Source organism: Cornus florida, unplaced genomic scaffold, assembly GCF_030987335.1.
Source record: "Cornus florida cultivar Cherokee Brave unplaced genomic scaffold, ASM3098733v1 CherokeeBrave_3.0.0_Hap2_Chr02, whole genome shotgun sequence".
In the NCBI taxonomy this organism is placed as follows: domain Eukaryota; kingdom Viridiplantae; phylum Streptophyta; class Magnoliopsida; order Cornales; family Cornaceae; genus Cornus; species Cornus florida.
In genome coordinates this window covers 2,485,193-2,502,631 of record NW_026775572.1, presented here as the reverse complement: position 1 = coordinate 2,502,631, position 17,439 = coordinate 2,485,193, and the positions used below count along the sequence as shown (strand labels likewise).

Here is a 17,439-nt window from a genome sequence, read left to right as displayed (position 1 = left end):
TGCTTATGCGGCCTAAGACATTACTTCTGTATTTTGAATCTAAAATCAAACATTTTTATGGAGAAAAAAGAGATTGGGATAAGAAAAGAAAAGAAAAGAAAAAAAAAGGAAGATGAACATGAAAAGTTTTAAAATTTATATATAAGCGAAAAAAAAAAAAAAAAAAAACTAACTTCTATATCAATGAAAAAACCTAGAAAAAAAAAAAAAAAAAATCACTATTGGTATTATGAAAATTAATTCATGATATATATCATTTTTTATGAATTTATAGTGATTATTTGTCCCAACTCTCATACGTGACTGAAAGATGCCGATCTAATATATATAGATATATATATTTATATATTTTCTCCATGACAATGTTTGATTTTAGATTCAAAACACAAAAAATATATATTGCTGCCTGAGAGAGAAAAGGTAAGGGTCAGTTTTTATTACTTGTAGTCTATCATTTTTTTTTTCTTTTAAAACTTAAACACCTATTGATTTTTTATTGAGCCACCTTATCATAAGAAGATTATTTCTTATGCGGCCAAAGGCAAGCATTAGAATATGGTATCATATCCATTTTTTTTACTATCCATCTATTCATTCCTCTCCCCCTCCCATCCATATATTTTTCCATCCTTCCAGCCAAGCTGGTCATTAAATCACTTGAATCCAAAAACAGAGTGTTCTGATGTCCTAAACCGGTGCAAGTAATCCGTAACCGGTTTTCCAAACAGATCCGGATTTTGTTGAGTTCCTATTCCTAACAGGGTCAACAAAACACACTGTTTGTGTCGATTCGAAAGGTGCCAAAGCATTCAACTGTTTCTCTGTTTCGGCAATTACAAAGCTCCCAACTGTCACGAACAACCAAACAGACCCACTTCGATTTCATCGAAACCTACATTCATTTCGTGTTATGCATATATATATATATGCATAACCCTCTTCCAATCCTTAGTTTTTTTTTTCCACAAAGCTCGTCGATAATCGCGAGGAGAGCCGATTCTCACTTCGGCTATCCGGCATCACTGAGGTGAGCTTCAGATTTCCCTATATACATTTACGGGTGTGTACGTGTGTATATATTTAATTTTTAAAAGATCAACTTACAATTTAATTTATTGTGAAATGCGGTTCTTATTTGGTACTTTAATCATAGATCGTGTATATTGTGAAATGTGGTTCTAATCTGTACTTCGTTTGTCATGCTGTTCACATTTCAAAATAATAGAGAGAAAAGGGTGTAAGTTTCATTTACATGTTAGTGAAATTTATTTATTTTCCAATGGATTACTTTATAGTATATTACTATACTGAAACTATATCTATATGTTCATTCTAGGTGATTAGATAAATAAGATATAATTTTAGGGTTTTGCAGTGGAAATAAAGTATGTGTCTTGCTGGTCTGCTATAGGTGAATCTTTTAAGCACTTGTACTCGCAATTTGCGCGGCCAAATCTGCGGGCCTTAGAAGACTGGAGTCCTGATCCAAATCAGGTGCTGCAATTTTTTAGATGAATTCTTTAAATCTTTGATATATCTTTAGATGAATTTTAAAAATCTTTGATATATCTTTAGATGAATTAATATTATATTATTTACACAGTTCGTCGCAAGCCCGGATAAAGGAGGGTTGTGTCAGGTAGCTTGACAGCTGATATAAAACTTTGTTATGAGCAATACCAACATGAATCCTATGAATACACAAATTAATATTATATTATTTGTTCCATTTAATTTGATAACTGTTTAGATGGATTTATCTACTATTCTTATTATACTTTTACCTAACAATTTGAATTCATGTTAAGGAGACTAGGGCCCGATTAGCAGATTTTCCTTGTTGGTTGTCAAGGAAAGTCCTAGTCTAGCCAATACTGTTGCACAAAATTTGGTCCAATGTGCATCTATATCTAATATTTCTCAGGATGCATCACATTCGCTTCCATTCCTGATTATCAGAGAGGTTCCCGCCATTGTAAACCCCCTCCTTCTAGAGTGAAACACTTGCTTAGCTAAAAATGGAAATGGAAAAAGAAAAAGAAAAAGAAAATGCATTTTAATGTTTCATTTCAGGATTGGTTTACATTCTGGAAAAACTTAGAGGGGAAGTGGAGGAAATTTTCTGTAATTGTTGGTCTGCAAATTCTATTTGATATATTATGTAAATCATGGATGTTCGAAAGTGCCTGTCATCAGGCTTGAAAATGCATTTTCACACTTGATAGCCAGAGTTTTAACCATGCACCAAGTTGTGATCCATTTAAAATGATTAATATCATTGTGGTTTGTTTTACTATGATTTAATGTGTTGATTATTTTGGTCTTCTCAATTTCTTTTTCTTTTTCTTCTTTTCTTTATCTTTATTTTTAAAATTCTTCAGCTGAATTGTTTAAATTTTGAGTACTTTTTGCCCTCTAATTATTTGTTTTTTCATCTCTTGTGTAGATTTTTGCTTACTAATTTGGAGTATTAACATACCGGAAATGGCGGCCACTGCTACTCCTGGCATGCACATGGAAACAATTAAACCATGCATTTCTTTGAGTGGCAGAGTTTCTAAGTTGCGCAATGAAATTTTCAGTAGCAAAGTTAAAGTGTCATCTCGGACGAGGCTCTCAAGTTCTGCTCACATCTCATTAAAAGAAGCGTTGGTCCAAAATTGCACACACACTTCCACAAAGCGTGAAAGATTTGTTATGAAAGCAATGTCTGAAGCAAGCGAGGACAAACCACTCCCCGGATTACCAATTGATCTAAGAGGTCTGATATCTCTACATTTTGTTTGATTCCTTTTAAATTTTTCTTTATATTATAACACCTTTCTTTCTGTAAGGTCTTAGGTTGTGTAGTTGTGGTAGTTTTGATCCCTTTTTGGTTGTAGCCCCTTGACAACTATCTTGTCCTTCATTAGTTGTTTCTTTTGGGTGCTTTAAAGTTACTGTATTAAAGGCTGCTCTTGCAGTTGTGATTAAGGTTTATATCCAGGAGCTTACTGTTTCAGTTTGGTTGGTGCTACAGGTGATTATGTTTCTCCTATTTTTGACTTTTGCGATTCATCTAAACCAATACACATTAATCGAGCATTATATTAGGAGCTTACTGTTTCAGTTTGGTTGGTGCTATAGGTGATTATGTTTCTCCTGTTTTTGACTTTTACGATTCATCTAAACCGATACAAATTAATCGAGCATTATATTAGGAGGTATATTTATATATAGCAAGTGGCACTAAGCATCAATGTGAACAAAATGTCTGGTACTCGATCAAAGTAGCAAATAAATGAGAAGTTGAAAAACAGCTCACCGGTATCAGTAGTGGAATTATATGTGAACTGAAAATCCAGGTTGTTTAGATGTCAAGTTTTTAATGTCTAACTGTAGTTCTCACCTAGGAAAAGAAAAGAAAAATAAACTAACAAAAAGAAAAGAAGGGAAGAAAATGGCCCTTGTAAAACTAATGCTGGTAGCAGCGAAAAAGATATGTGTGGAAAAAGTGGCAACATCATTCCACTCTCTGGCCAAAGAGCACGAGGAGGGAAAAAAGAATGGCTTGCCAAGCATACGCGCTTGGCAGGAAGGTTTTTGCCATCAAGCCAGATGGCTATTGATTGAAAATTTGGTAAATGTAAATAAGGTGCTATATATGTGTACTTCTACAAAAGAAACAGATCATGAACATAATTAGGATATATGGCAAGGAATATTGAAGAAGTTACACAACCTCATTATAAGTAAGACATTTCAAATCCATTTAAAATATCTTCCAGTTGTACTGTTAATGCTTAACTTCCGTCTTTAATGATAAGAACTCTTGACAATTATGGACTTCATTAAGGGCATTATTGCAGGTAAGAGGGCATTTATTGCTGGTGTTGCTGATGATAATGGATATGGATGGGCAATAGCAAAATCTCTTGCTGCTGCTGGTGCTGAGATTCTCGTTGGCACATGGGTTCCTGTATGTAAATTGATCTAATTATATTAGTACTGTTGTAATTGGAAAAGTCGCTAGCTTTGGAAAAATTATACTCTGTTCCTAACCAGTTTTTCTTCACAGGCACTAAACATTTTTGAGACCAGCCTACGACGTGGGAAATTTGACGAATCACGCGTGTAAGAGTGGCAGTTTTGGTGTTGATCTATGTGCTCAAATGCTAATGGAGTCGTGGTTGATGTTTGCAAACTGTCTGTCTTAATGGGAATTTGATGTTTCAGGTTGCCTGATGGTTCTTTGATGGAGATTACAAAAGTTTATCCACTAGATGCAGTTTATGACTGTCCTGAGGATGTTCCTGAAGATGTAATTGGAATGCTGATTTGCATAGTTCTGGAATAGACTATGTAGAAGTCAAATATATCCTTAATAAAATATATTTTTGTTGTTTTGCTGCAGGTAAAGTCAAACAAACGCTATTCAGGGTCCTCAAATTGGACTGTTAAGGTATCCATTTTCTTTATCTCCATCCTTGTGCTTCAGACTGCAGAGTCAAATTGATTACTACCATTTAATCAATTGTTCCATTTACGAAATAAATAAATTCAAAAAAATTATCTTTGAGTTTAATCAATCATTCGATTTACAAAATAAATAAATTCATAAAGAATCATAGATCAAACTTCACTAGCGTATCATCTCGATTCTCGAAGTAACGAGTTGTGGTTCACCATGCATTGTGATACTCTGCTTGCTCGGGAATCACTGCGTGGTCATATGATGTTCAAGAAAGTATTGGATCACTGCATGGTCATATGATGTTCAAGACAGTAGGTAGACCTAGAATAAGCAACTTAGAATTACAAAATATCAAAATAACAAAATTTTGAATTTATGATGTTTGGTTAACTGGTTAAGGAACTGGGCAACTATTTATCTGTTGTAATCTCTTTGCAGGAAGTTGTTGAATCTGTGAAACGGGACTTTGGCAGCATTGACATTCTTGTGCACTCACTCGCCAATGGACCAGAGGTGAATTGTTCTTTGTTTTAGTGTGCTCTTTGCCCTTTTTTTTGTCTTTTTGTGTGTGTTTGTGTGTGTGTGTGTGTGTGTGTGTGTTAGGGGTGGGATGCTGTTGTTTCATTATCTTCATGATACTAGGTACTATGAACCTTGTGCAGGTTAGCAAACCTCTGTTGGAGACATCAAGGTATGGATATCTCACAGCCATCTCTGCATCGAGTTATTCCTTTGTTTCTTTACTCAAGCATTTCGTTCCAATAATTAATCCGGGTAAATTTCTCTTCCTTCCAATCTGATATTTAATCCTTCTTTTTTTTGCTATTTGATTAAATAAGAAAACCGGATTATGCACCAGTCAGCAATTATGTCGCCAAGAAATTTGAGGTTGAGTTTAAATTACAGGTGGTGCTTCAATTTCTCTGACGTACATTGCTTCTGAAAGGATCATCCCAGGGTACATCTGACATTGCCTTGTTTATTCAACCTCTCATGATTCCATCTTATCTACAAATACTTTTTATTGGTTAATTCTCTTTTACATGTAGATATGGCGGAGGCATGAGTTCTGCAAAGGCTGCTCTTGAGAGCGACACAAAAGTGAGTTTTTCTTCTCCATTTTGTTCTTAATAACTGAATTAGACTCTTTCATCTTCTGGTGATTGTGATGGATTGTTGCTTCTGGGCTTGATGAAGGTGCTGGCTTTTGAAGCTGGAAGGAAACACAAAATCAGAGTCAACACAATATCTGCAGGTATTAACCTTAAGCTCAAATCGATAAATCTAAGCATTACTAAAGACATGAACCGTATCCTTTTGTTTTTCATGGACTGTTTTCTCGATGTCAAAAATGTTACCATGCATGGTCATGGGCATTAATGACATTTATCCTCAATTCCACTGGAAGATTTGTTGTCGAAACAGATCATACAATGATCTTAGTTTTTTTGATCTATGGATTTATGGGAAGGGTCTTTGAAAGTAAATTGAGCTTTATCAGGTTCATCCCACCTTAAGTGAACCACATGTTCCAGAGTGAGAAAGTTGGTGTTGGTTTAGCACCAATTCTGTCAGCTTTCTGTTTCACCCCGCTATCAATCACGGAACATTAGTTCATAGTTGCAGTATATAGAAGCACTATTGCTCCATAAATCAGAATGCATGTAGTACTATTATGTCCTTGCTTTTTAGCAAACTGATGGGAAAAGGCAACTCTCTACCTTGATGTGTAGTGCTGTGATTTGTCTTTGGGTGGACCAGAGAGGTGCTAGCTGGTGATGAGGTGTACTCAAGACATATTCCTCTAGAGCTAATTGTTTTATTTTAATTTTCCAGTTCTTTGGCTTCACTTAGTCAAATTATACCAATAAATAAATTAATGTGTGTCGGACATTTATTGGAAATGAATTTGTTCCGTTCTTCTCTACCTGGTGTATTTAAAATTAAATTCCAGTCATTTAGAGTGGAATCGCTATAACACATGTAATGATAGCTGCTACTGAAGTTTGAAATTGATTGGGGTTTTCATGCTATGAAGTACTTTTTATGGTCCTCTTTCCCCCTCATTTATAGCAAATTTAGTTTGCTAGAGGGCTTTTACCAGGACTTCCATGTTAAACATGTCAAATGCTAAAAAACCTTTTCTTGCATGTTTATGCTAATATATAATAATACATATATCAGGTCCACTAAGAAGCCGTGCTGCAAAAGCCATTGGTTTTATTGAGATGATGATCGATTATTCATCGGAGAATGCACCCTTGCAGAAAGAACTATCTGCAGGTACGTCCACCCATTTCCTCTTCAGCTTTGTCCTCGTGTGGTTGATCCTTTGTATACTTAAACCAACCATCTCATATTTGTTATATTTCAGTTCAATTGAGCAACTTTCACAATATATATATATATATATATATATATATATATATATGCAAGTGCAATGTCATTGGTAGTGCTTTGTGGTTGTTACCATGGTAATTCATAACAGCTCATTGATAAAGCCATGGAAGCACCCTGAAGAGTTCCAAGTGATAATTGCCCAAAAACAATTTCAAACAATTTCATATATGCCACTTGTATATGCTTTCAATCCTCTATACTCCTACTAACTGCTAAGCCTGATAAATAAATGGATCAGAGGAAGTGGGGAACGCTGCTGCCTTCCTGGCGTCTCCTTTGGCTTCGGCAATCACTGGTGCTGTTGTGTATGTTGACAATGGTCTGAATGCAATGGGAGTGGGTGTCGACAGCCCAGCATTTGCAGATCTTGACATTCCAAGAGACAGCTAGAGTTGTGATGATAACAAATTCTGTATCTCGAGTGATGTCTATTGAAAATTTTGATTAGCAAAAACAATTATTGCCTTTACCTTTGTCTTATCATTGAGAATAGCTGAATTGATACGAGGATAATTTGCATCTTTTTGTACGAATAATGTTTATTATTGATATAACATCATCAGAGTTTGTTATAAATGCAATTTAGTATTCAAGGACAGCAGGAAAATATTTGATTTCCCATTTATTGTCTTTAAAGTAGATATTTAAGTTTCTAGAAGCTATTTCTTTATTGTTTTTGATATTGTAATCAAGATGCCAAAGTCGTTGAACGGTGAGCACCCCTCTTATCTTCTTTTAGTGCCCTAGGTTAAAAAAAAAAACCTCGTATTGTTTTAGACTCATTTAATCAGCCTTCTAGGGGGGTATAATAGTTTGTAAAGAGGTTTTCCACAAGATATTCAATTTTGGTCCCTCTTCCTATTTAATTTACCGGAAAATTTGCAATTTTGCATGTCAAGAATTTACAGTCAGCATTGGGCAGAGAATTACTGCGATCAGCCATTACCTCTTCTCAACCAAGTCTTATTTCAATCTTTAGGAACCAATACTTTGAAGGAAGGCCCTGTCTTTGCACTTGCCTTGCTTTTGAAATCACAACTTTTATTTTTAGTCTTACAAACTTCTTGAGGCCAGAAATTCCATGACACATCCTCACAGAACCATCCAACAAAAGAGAGTGAAATCAAAGTCTTTTGGACTATTCCAAAATACTACCAAACAAGAGATTTCAGAGGGACTGTAATGTGCACAAATGATCCTCAATGTACAAAACTAAATAAGCCTAACATTAATTATAGTTTCCCTTGTACAAAAATAAGAATGGAGAAAAAGGCTCTAAATATCTCATCTAAGCTTACGCTTGCCCTTCCGAATAGCTAGAGCCCTCGCTGCTGCAGGATCATCACTTTCAGGAGAATCTTCAACAACTGCCTGTTCTTGCAAAACAAGGCCACGATTCCTAGACAATTTTCTAATAGGAGTGGTAGGTGCAGCTGTTTGAGTTTCTTCAGGTACATCATCATCTGTTTGAGAATTACTTGACATGTCTACTTGATTCCTATTTGGCATTAGCTCCTCCCCAACCTCAACAGAAGAGGTCATCAACTGTGAAATCAATCAATTGGAAAAAAAAAAATATTCAAATTTCTAAATAACAAAAACAAAACTTGCACTAAGAAAACAGATAATTGCAGATACACAGTAAACACATCAAAAATTCATTATGTGATCTTCATGCTACCATGGCTTGCAATTAGATGATTGAGTCAATACTTAATAGGTCAAACATTCCAACTAAGAAATCTAAACTGCCACATACTGGAATTATCATATTAAATTATTAATATAGACCATCCAACTTGCTCAATCACCAAGGATGGTGGAAATTATTGAGCAGAAGTATCAAAGAAAGTCCTGGTAACTATCCATCTAAATCAACATGTATGGGAAAAAAAAACAACTCTTGTAAATACTTGGAATGTATCACTTTCTTTTCCAATACCTTCCAGTCCTTGAAGTCAAATCTGAAAACAAAGTGATTGTAAGAAGCCTCCCCTGAGATGACTGCACTGGAAGCAGGAGCGTTCCTTGGTGCTGATAGGAAAACACGCACAATTATATATTAAAAAAACAGTAAAACAGAAAAGGAGGGAAGGGGTAGAATGAAAGTAAAATATCAATTTTTTTTTGTAAAGAATCTTACAAACTATATGGCAGCCTTTATCATTGACTGTTATTTCTGCTCGTCCATCTTTGACAAGAAATGACAAAGCAAATAAATTTTCCACCGTCTGCGCAAAACAGTTTCTGTTCAACACTAAATTTTCAAGCTTCACCCTCCTATACTTCCTTAAGATATCAAACATAGTTGCCATATTTTTATCGGTGTCTGTTTGCTCTTCTGCTGCAGTATTATCAAGCTACAGAAAGAAGTCCATGTAAATTAAAAAGATTACCCAATAAATCAAGGATAAAGGTACGGACATAATCACTGATATAGAAAGAAAAAAAAAAAAAAAAATTGACATAGCAAACTAGTTATTTCTTTAAAATACAAAACAGGCAAAAGTGACGTTCATCAAGTCCTCAGGTTCATAAATAGAAATACATGCAACCAGTAATTTTGGTTTCTATTGAAGGACTGAATAAAAACTGAGACAGCAAACACAGAAAATTTAAAGGTGACCAAAACTTTCGGTTCCTATCTGACATGGATCAACCTCATCTAGATTTCATTCTAATCCTATGTGATGTTTTACCATAGAGCATTAAATCATATAAACACAAGGAGTGCAATAATTCAGACAAACCTTACTATATACACAAAACACACGTGGGTGGGGGAGAGAGTGAGTGAGTTTATTTAAAAGATATCTAAACTAACAGCCATAATAAATTTTGACTTGAACAAAGACATTATGCTAAAGACACTAGAACAAAAGGGGGAAAGAAGGGCTACTTTATCCTACCAAATTATAGGTTCTGGGATAAACCCATGATCATTCATTGCAGAGATTTAACAGTAATTTATTAAAAGGAAAAAAATAAATAAATGGCAAACAAACACAGGAAAACCATAGCGATATGTGTTAGTATGCACCCTTGAAATGACTTGATTGACTTTCATAAAATCCAATTTATGAATGGACTATTTATTTATAAATTATAGTTCACTGTTTCAGTACATAAATAAGCCTAGATGACTTCTAATCCACCTTGATAACAGGCCAAATACCGAAACCATATCTCTTCAATTCTAATCCACCTTCTTAACCGTTTGAATGCAAAAAATGCAAGTGTTTTTCAGATGAGAATTTGAAGAAAAAAATTTCTTCCTCTTCTCTTGGCAAAAGAGGAAGTGAAGCTTTGAATTCTCACCTCTTCAGGCCTAGCACTTTCTGTTGGCCTCAACCGTTTTCTATGAACAACAGCCTTCCGTTGCTTGAGTTCAGTATTCATAGGTCCAAGCCTGTAGTAAAGTTGCAAACACAGTAATAATCAAATTTCAAGGTAAAAACAAAACATAAGGAATTAAAAAAAGTGTTGCTATTGCTTACATTGTGCAGCATCCAGGAACCCTCCTGAGAACATGAGAAACTGCAAGACCAATATCCTTCCATTGCATTGATATCCCAGCACCCTCTGTGCTGCTCACTCCACCTTGTTGCCCAAAGTCCCTCAGCAGACAGCTAACAAAATCTGAAGGGGTAACTCCTTCATTACCATGAGCCTTAACAGAGGTCACCAAGGTGTTTGTAATGTCCAACAGAGCCTCAGCATCTGCAACCTGTTCTCTTGGTTTTTGTACTGAAATTGAATCAAGTTAACAAAATTGCAAGTTTAAATACTCCTAGTTTATTCAATGCATTACACGAATGAAATGGAACAGCATGAATGAACAACCTATGGAAACATGGACTTCAAAAGGTCAAGCAATTTAGTTTTTGATTTCAGATCATACAAACTTACAAAATGTTAGGGTTTCAGTTTCAAATAGTCTAAACTACATTAGAAAATCAAATGAATACATGACTCAATTTGCAGCCCTCGCAGTAATGCCATGGAAGAATTTCTGAAACCTGGGAGATATCATCTCTTCATACCCAAATAAAAGGCAGATAAAGTAATATTCCAAAACAACTTATAAGAAAAAGAAAAAAAATAAAAAAGTGGATATATCTGATGCTCTGTGTAGATTAATGGTTTCAGGAGAAAAAAAAAAAAAAAGAAGAAGAAGAAGCAAGAAGTGCAAATAATTTACAATGTTTCACATATTTTCTTTTAGTTGGAATTTGCATACATAAGAGACTTCCATTAAACTGAAGCAATTCAACATGTGTCTTAGTTTATGTGACTTTCCAACTTTTCAGAAACCAAACAACATAAAAGAATAAAATTCACATTAACAATTATTTTCTTTTTTCTCAAATTTGTCAGCAACCAAACAAATGGACAGTAAACTTACAAAAAGAAGCAAAAGAAACACAATACTGAATTTGAAAATATGTTAATACCATTTAGTGAAAAATATAATTAAAAAATAATAATATTTTTCATACATACCAAGCTGATGCAAGCTTTCCACTTCATTGATGATCGATTTGAACTTATCAGAGTCAAACTTTGATATATCATCTCTTTCGTCTGCAACAAAGAGAACACATTACAAAACAACAACAACAACAAAAAAAAAAAGCATACACGCAAATATAAATACCATCCAAAATTATAGAAAATACACAACTAACAAATTAATAATAAGCAGAGTTAATTGAAATACCGATAATCAGATTCTTCACAGCAAGATAACGGGATCGAAGAACTCTGCGTTCTGCCACAACTTCAGGTGGCGAATCACTTGGACCTGCTTCATCGTTCGCTGTGCTGTTACTTCTTCTACTGCCAACACCGCTACTACTACTTGGCTCCCTTTTCGCGATTCTAACCATAGCTCTTCTTCCCAAAAATTTCAATCCAAATAGAGAAAGCTAACGAACATACCAATTGTAAACCCTAGAATTCGTTACAGGAATCAATCCAAAACCCTAGAGAGAGAAAAATAAGAGAGAGAAAGAGATTTGGGGTTTGAGAATGAGAAGAACTCAAAACCAAATCAAAATAGACCATGAAGAATAAAAGAGGGAGCCAAAAAAAACCTAAATTTGAAAAAGACTGAAATCGAAATCGAGCGCGCTTGTGGCGCACTACTCAAAATCTCTCCCCCTCTTATAAAAATAGTTCTCTCTCTCTCTAATATTTTGGCTTTACTCTCTGAATAGTCTCTCGATATGCCTATGATGCATATGCAGCGGGCACTCCTTCAGATCAACGGCTCTGATTTGACGAATATGAGCGGACGTGTGAGGGTAAGTGGACACGTTTGGGTGTGACTAGGAGCAGGGACGGACATCGTTTTAAGTTGGGATTAAACTTGTGCTGGAAGCCTCAAGGCTGAAGGAATCCTTATGTCAGCGGGATGTTTGGTTTTAATAATTATAAAAAGGAAGGAAAATAAAAGGACGAAGAATGGGGGAATTTTTTTTTTCTTTTTTTTTTTTAACTAGGGTCGGTGTGGTTACATGAATAATAGTGATTTTTGTGAGAAAGTTAATAATTTTCTTATATATATTTTTTTGGTCAACAAAACTTCTAAAGTGTTCACAAAATTTTATTTTCTATCTAACTATATAAATGGAGCCTATTTGATCAAGATAAATCACTAATTTCCTTCGACTTTTAATGATTTTTTTGTTCCATGGCGAAGGAAATTAGTCTAATGTGACCTGAGGTCACAAGGTTGAAATGCGAAAATAGTCCTTCGTCTTGAGTAGGTCAATGTTGTTAGAGTATCTCTCAATTTTATTATGCTGTTTCAGTCAAGGTAATGAGATATTTCTTTAAGATGGAACTATAAAGAGATCATTACTATAGGTGGAGCAATGAAAAAGCCAATGGAGACATATAGCCTGATCACGTGAAATATTTGGGAGGGTCAAATTTACAGATTTCAATATCTATCTTTTGCCAATGGGGTATCGCAATGAACCTGGCGCATGTGGCGTGCAGTTTTTTTGGCTTTGACTATTGTTGATGTAAAAATTCTCACGATCTGAAACGGCAGCATTTATCTTCAAACACAAAAGGACGTCATCTCGAAACGATCAACTTAATGCTTGTAATCATATTACAAATAATCATGTATCTAATGTTTAGGAGTTTTTTCTCATACCTTGTTTAATGGCTTTGTGCCCTATTTATGGCTATCGATTGGAATTAAATTGGTTCAGCCGATGTCGATGGTTGAGATCTCCCTTATCATCTGTTGAGTTGATGAGTTGATGAAGTTGGTTGCGATATTGGGATTTACCTTATCTCTTTAGTCACTTAAATGACAATATCTCTATATCTTCAAGTTGGAGAGGAATGGCTGCGGGTCAACCCTAAGTTTACATTTTTTCCTCATCAACCACTGCCAAAGCACAACTAATTCCTTTCATTCCTTTCATCCTTTCAAACCAGTCCCTCTTGGGTAATGAATTACACAACATTTGTGTATAGAATTGAGAAGCTGCCAAATATTTTCCTAATCATTTTTTTAAGCCAGAAGACTTTGAAAAAAAAGGGTGAATATTTGGGAAGGAAGTTGTGCCTGCTATTTAGTATTGAAGACTAATATGGTAACTCTTTGTAAGCAAGTTTGAGAATACTAGTCCCACAAGAAATTGAGTTTTAAAGCTATAAATAGATATGGGTTTAGAAAAAAATAATTATAGAGAGAAAAACTGAAATGAGACTGTGAAAAGAAAAAAAGTGCCTAATAAAGTTGTTGTTCTTGGCCCGTGGACTAGATAATTTGTCAAACCGAGTAAGTATCGTTTTGATTGTGTGCTTTTTTATTTTATATTTACCAATTGTGTGTGTGAAACCTTAATAAATGAGTGCCAATGGCCTGACCATTAAGTAATTATTTATTTGAATACATGCATATAGTTTTACATTATGACTTCTCTACAATTATTATTGTTATTATTTAATAAAAATCTCCCTAATTATTTATTTATTTATTTGCCTTGATTTTTTTCAATCTTTTTTTTTTTTTTTTTTCATTATTTTTCAATAAATTTGCCTCCGTTCCTCCAATCAATCCTTAATTTTCCTCCTTCATAGTTGTCTTATACATTTTGTTTTTGTTTTTATTTTCTTTTTCTTAGATTTTTAACCCTTAAAATTTTATTCTTCCTGTACGCATGCGTATAGCCTTGGCTAGTTAATTTTATTTATTATTATTATTTTTTTGATCATATCTGAGAAACTATCTGCTCTTCAAATTTTGAGAAACGCTCATCAAATATATTTGAATTTTAAAAAATTTAAAACTCCCACCAGCTAACAATATTAAGAATATATCGCCCACGTAATTACAATCATAACCCTATTTATTTTATAAATTTACACACACCCATGCTAATACTATCGTAATTTCGTGAGAAAATAAGGGTGATGTTGACATTCCATCCAAATAAACATATATGGGAAGTCCAGCTATATTTTAGCGGAATCTCCGCTAAATTCAGCAGCATCGTCTTCAAAACCACCACTTCTCTCTCTACCCACTCACACACAGACACAGTGACTCTCTCTCTCTCTCTTTCTAACACTCAATCGATTGTTTTCAGTTGTTGCGAGTTTGAGAAAATGAAAGCTTCAATCAAGTTTCGTGAAGACCAAAAGCCTCTGTTTCGGGCCAAAGTTCCAGTCAACATCCTAGGGTTTCCATTTCAATCCGGTATAGTTGCTGGTGAATCCAAAGAACTCTCTTTGAATCTCGGCACTTTCTTCGATTCAGGTCCCTCTCTGAAGATTGCCTATCGTCCCAATGATTCGCTCAATCCTTTCGGTCTCGTATTCAAAACCGGAACTGGTCACTTCGGGTCGCCGATTTCGAGCTCCATGACCATGAGCGCTGAGTTCAATCTGATCGGCAACCAAAACCCTAGCTTCTTCGTTCACTTCAAGCCTCAGTTCGGCGACTTCTCGATTAAGAAGTCACAATCGTCGGATTTTGTGAAGAACATTAAAGCAAAACCAAACGGCGTCGTGCCGGCAGATGATGCCTCGGTGGAGGTAATCGATACGCCGCTTGTGAAAAGTGGGTACTTCACGGAGAACGGACTGTTCTCCGGCGATAAAATTACGATTTCGCCCTCGGAATCTCAGGCGGCGAGTATGATTGGAGCTTTATTAAACGGTACGGAGGTGAGTGCGAGGACCGTCTTACCGGTGAGAAAGAGCGCCGTCGTGAAGTTCCGTTGGGGAGTAAGATTCCCGGCGGCGGCAGAGGAGGGGTTAGCGGCGAAGACTAATCCGACGGCTGGGAGTTCGTTTCAGAAGATTCCGCTGCTCGTGATGAACAAAATTGGGGTCGAACACGTGGTGGAAGATGATCCAAATGATTCAAACAAGGTGGGACCGACTCTACAGTCGCCGGGAAATGCCGAAGTGGCAGAGGCATGCTTCAAAGTTAAGCAACAGCTAGAAGTTATACAAGCTGAGAATGGGTTACTTAGAAAAACTTTAGATGATCTGAGGTTGGAAATTGTCGGCGGAAAATCGGCAGGAGTGGTTGATTTTGGCAAGTACAGAGAAGGGGTCAAAACTTCTGGGGGTAAAGTTGATCGGAGGGGCAACGGCGATAAGAGATCATCGGAATCAAATGGTTTTGGCGGTAAGGCGACGGAAGGGGACGTGAATGAGGAGTTGAAGAAGGCGTTGATGGGGGCTACTGGTGCCTGAATCTGACGACACTGCCGGAAATATGTAATCTGATTCAATCTACTGTTCTATAGTTTGCATTAGGAAGGACTCAGACTCAGTTTTTATTTCTTTTCTTTTTTCTGGGAGTGAGGTGAGGTTTCAATTGGCGTATGTTTTAGTTTTTGAATTGTTTGTGATTTTGTTAAAAAATTGGGTTTTTGTTTGGTCATTAAGATGTGGACCATATGGTTGTGTAAATTTGTTTTATGTGTTTTATACATAAGGTTATGTTTGGAGTCTTTTTGGGTGGCGGAAGTTTGGATAAGTAGTAGCTTTAGTTTTGAATGTTTTTTGTTGTCTTTAAAATTGATCATCAAATCAAATTATCAAACTCAAAATTTTCATGACCCACCATCACAATAGAGAAATTAAATTATTAAATGATCCTACGTAGCATGATTCAAACTCAACTAAATTAAAATTACAAATAAATTTATACTTTTTTATTGTATTATTATATCATCAAATAGACCATTTATGAAATTACAATAACATATCAAATTGCTTATGATTGAGAACAATGTAATAAAAAAAATAATTTGTCTCGTGTTTTTTAAAATTCGTTTAGTTAGTTTGAATTGGCATTGTTGGATGACTTTGAATAGCAATGCTGGCAAAAAAAAAAAAAAATGATAGGGTAATTTTGTCATTTCGTTGTTAAAAAAATAGAATGAGTACAAGAATATTATGTCCTGTGATCTATTTGCGATGCTCCAGAAAAATGTTGTCATGAAAACCCTTTAACATAAATTTGTATTCTAGAATTGTGTATGAAAAAAGAATGATAAATAAAAAAATTTAGGATTAATTTTACCCACACTCCCGCAGGTTTGGACAAATATCACCTTCATATTATAAACGTTTGGTACGTTTTTCACTTACACCTCAAACGTTGTCAGACAATTTTCAAATGTAAAAGAATATTGTTGTTACCCCCTTTGACTATGTGTTGACTTAGAAAGATGTTTGAAATTACTTAGGCCCTATTTGGGTAGTGTGCTGTAGTGTTCCCTACAGTGCTACAGTACCCATTTTCAGAACACATGCTGTTTGGGCCCAACTTGTTGTGTTCTCAACAGTAGCGGAACACCAAAGAACAAATCCAATATTTGGCCCAAAAACTGGAACAATAATTTGGTGTTCTATGTTGTTCCAAGCCCATTTATTTTTAATGTAGCAAGATAATAATAAATTTTTCTGCCTTCCAATCGTCTCCATCCCCATTCTCGTTCTCAACTCTGAACTTGCCCTAATTTCAGATCAAAAAAAATTCCTTAATCGCTTCCCAATGGCGATTTCACGGCAAATCATTTCAACCTCCTAATCGCCTCCATCTCTATTCTCGTTCTCAACTCTGAACTTGCCCTAATTTCAGATCAAAAAAATTGTGAACTTGCTCTCTCTCTCTGTGCAAATGCAAATTACAAAATATACAAGCATCAGTTGCCCTCTCTCTCCCTCTCTGCAACTGCAAACTACAAAATCTACAAGAATGGGTTTCATTTCAGATTGTTCAAAACCCATATCTTTCGGTCAAGTGTCAGGTCCACCTTTCTTTGAGACATTTTTTTGAACATATATATACTGATTTACAATATTGTTTGACCAGAGATGCAAGAGGAGGGGCGGGTCTCTTATTTGATGTGAGCTTTGCTCTCACTCTGTTCCAGACCTGTTACGGTAGAGTCAATATTTAGTTTGAAGTACAGTTATGCAATAAGAGAGAGAGCTACCTTGTGTGTATGGGTTTTCACTGTTCCACTGTGTTTGGGTTTGCTTGTGTGTATGGGTCTCAACTCTCAAGCTTGCCCCCTCTCTCTCTGTAACTGCTA

General features: G+C 35.4%; 3 protein-coding genes across 4 annotated transcripts; 2 read left to right on the top strand and 1 right to left on the bottom strand.

The window, feature by feature from the left end:
- The first annotated feature begins 573 nt into the window (after nt 1–573).
- On the top strand, nt 574–7,464 carry LOC132292822 (enoyl-[acyl-carrier-protein] reductase [NADH] 1, chloroplastic-like). 2 transcript variants are annotated; one of them, XM_059790398.1, is made up of 14 exons: nt 574–1,027; nt 1,412–1,494; nt 2,447–2,761; nt 3,849–3,958; nt 4,058–4,113; nt 4,216–4,300; nt 4,394–4,441; nt 4,892–4,966; nt 5,116–5,227; nt 5,360–5,411; nt 5,503–5,554; nt 5,651–5,708; nt 6,638–6,736; nt 7,092–7,464. In XM_059790398.1, the coding sequence occupies exons 3-14, from the start codon at nt 2,485–2,487 to the stop codon at nt 7,241–7,243; spliced, it is 1,176 nt and encodes a 391-aa protein (XP_059646381.1). In that variant the 5' UTR covers nt 574–1,027; nt 1,412–1,494; nt 2,447–2,484; the 3' UTR covers nt 7,244–7,464. The 2 variants fall into 2 exon arrangements, with proteins under 2 accessions (XP_059646381.1, XP_059646382.1); XM_059790399.1 differs by lacking the exon at nt 1,412–1,494.
- Nucleotides 7,465–7,971: 507 nt separating this feature from the next.
- On the bottom strand, nt 7,972–12,083 carry LOC132292848 (non-structural maintenance of chromosomes element 4 homolog A). The gene is made up of 7 exons (XM_059790400.1): nt 11,574–12,083; nt 11,357–11,437; nt 10,351–10,600; nt 10,172–10,262; nt 8,997–9,213; nt 8,796–8,887; nt 7,972–8,398 (listed from the first exon to the last, which is right to left on the bottom strand). The coding sequence occupies exons 1-7, from the start codon at nt 11,740–11,742 to the stop codon at nt 8,138–8,140; spliced, it is 1,161 nt and encodes a 386-aa protein (XP_059646383.1). The 5' UTR covers nt 11,743–12,083; the 3' UTR covers nt 7,972–8,137.
- Nucleotides 12,084–14,339: 2,256 nt separating this feature from the next.
- On the top strand, nt 14,340–15,846 carry LOC132292805 (uncharacterized). The gene has a single exon (XM_059790397.1). It carries the CDS (start codon nt 14,489–14,491, stop codon nt 15,584–15,586), a length of 1,098 nt encoding a protein of 365 aa, XP_059646380.1. The 5' UTR covers nt 14,340–14,488; the 3' UTR covers nt 15,587–15,846.
- Nucleotides 15,847–17,439: the final 1,593 nt, after the last annotated feature.

Bases quoted from the DNA above. Each gene is read 5' to 3' on its own strand.
- LOC132292822 (XM_059790399.1), top strand. From the start codon at position 2,485: ATGGCGGCCACTGCTACTCCTGGCATGCACATGGAAACAATTAAACCA. The intron at 3,959-4,057 runs GTATGTAAATTG...TTTTCTTCACAG, and splicing joins TCGTTGGCACATGGGTTCCT to GCACTAAACATTTTTGAGAC. The intron at 5,412-5,502 runs GTACATCTGACA...TTTTACATGTAG, and splicing joins TCTGAAAGGATCATCCCAGG to ATATGGCGGAGGCATGAGTT.
- LOC132292848 (XM_059790400.1), bottom strand. From the start codon at position 11,742: ATGGTTAGAATCGCGAAAAGGGAGCCAAGTAGTAGTAGCGGTGTTGGC. The intron at 10,601-11,356 runs GTATGTATGAAA...ATTCAATTTCAG, and splicing joins GGAAAGCTTGCATCAGCTTG to TACAAAAACCAAGAGAACAG. The intron at 9,214-10,171 runs GTGAGAATTCAA...TTCTTTCTGTAG, and splicing joins AAAGTGCTAGGCCTGAAGAG to CTTGATAATACTGCAGCAGA.
- LOC132292805 (XM_059790397.1), top strand. From the start codon at position 14,489: ATGAAAGCTTCAATCAAGTTTCGTGAAGACCAAAAGCCTCTGTTTCGG.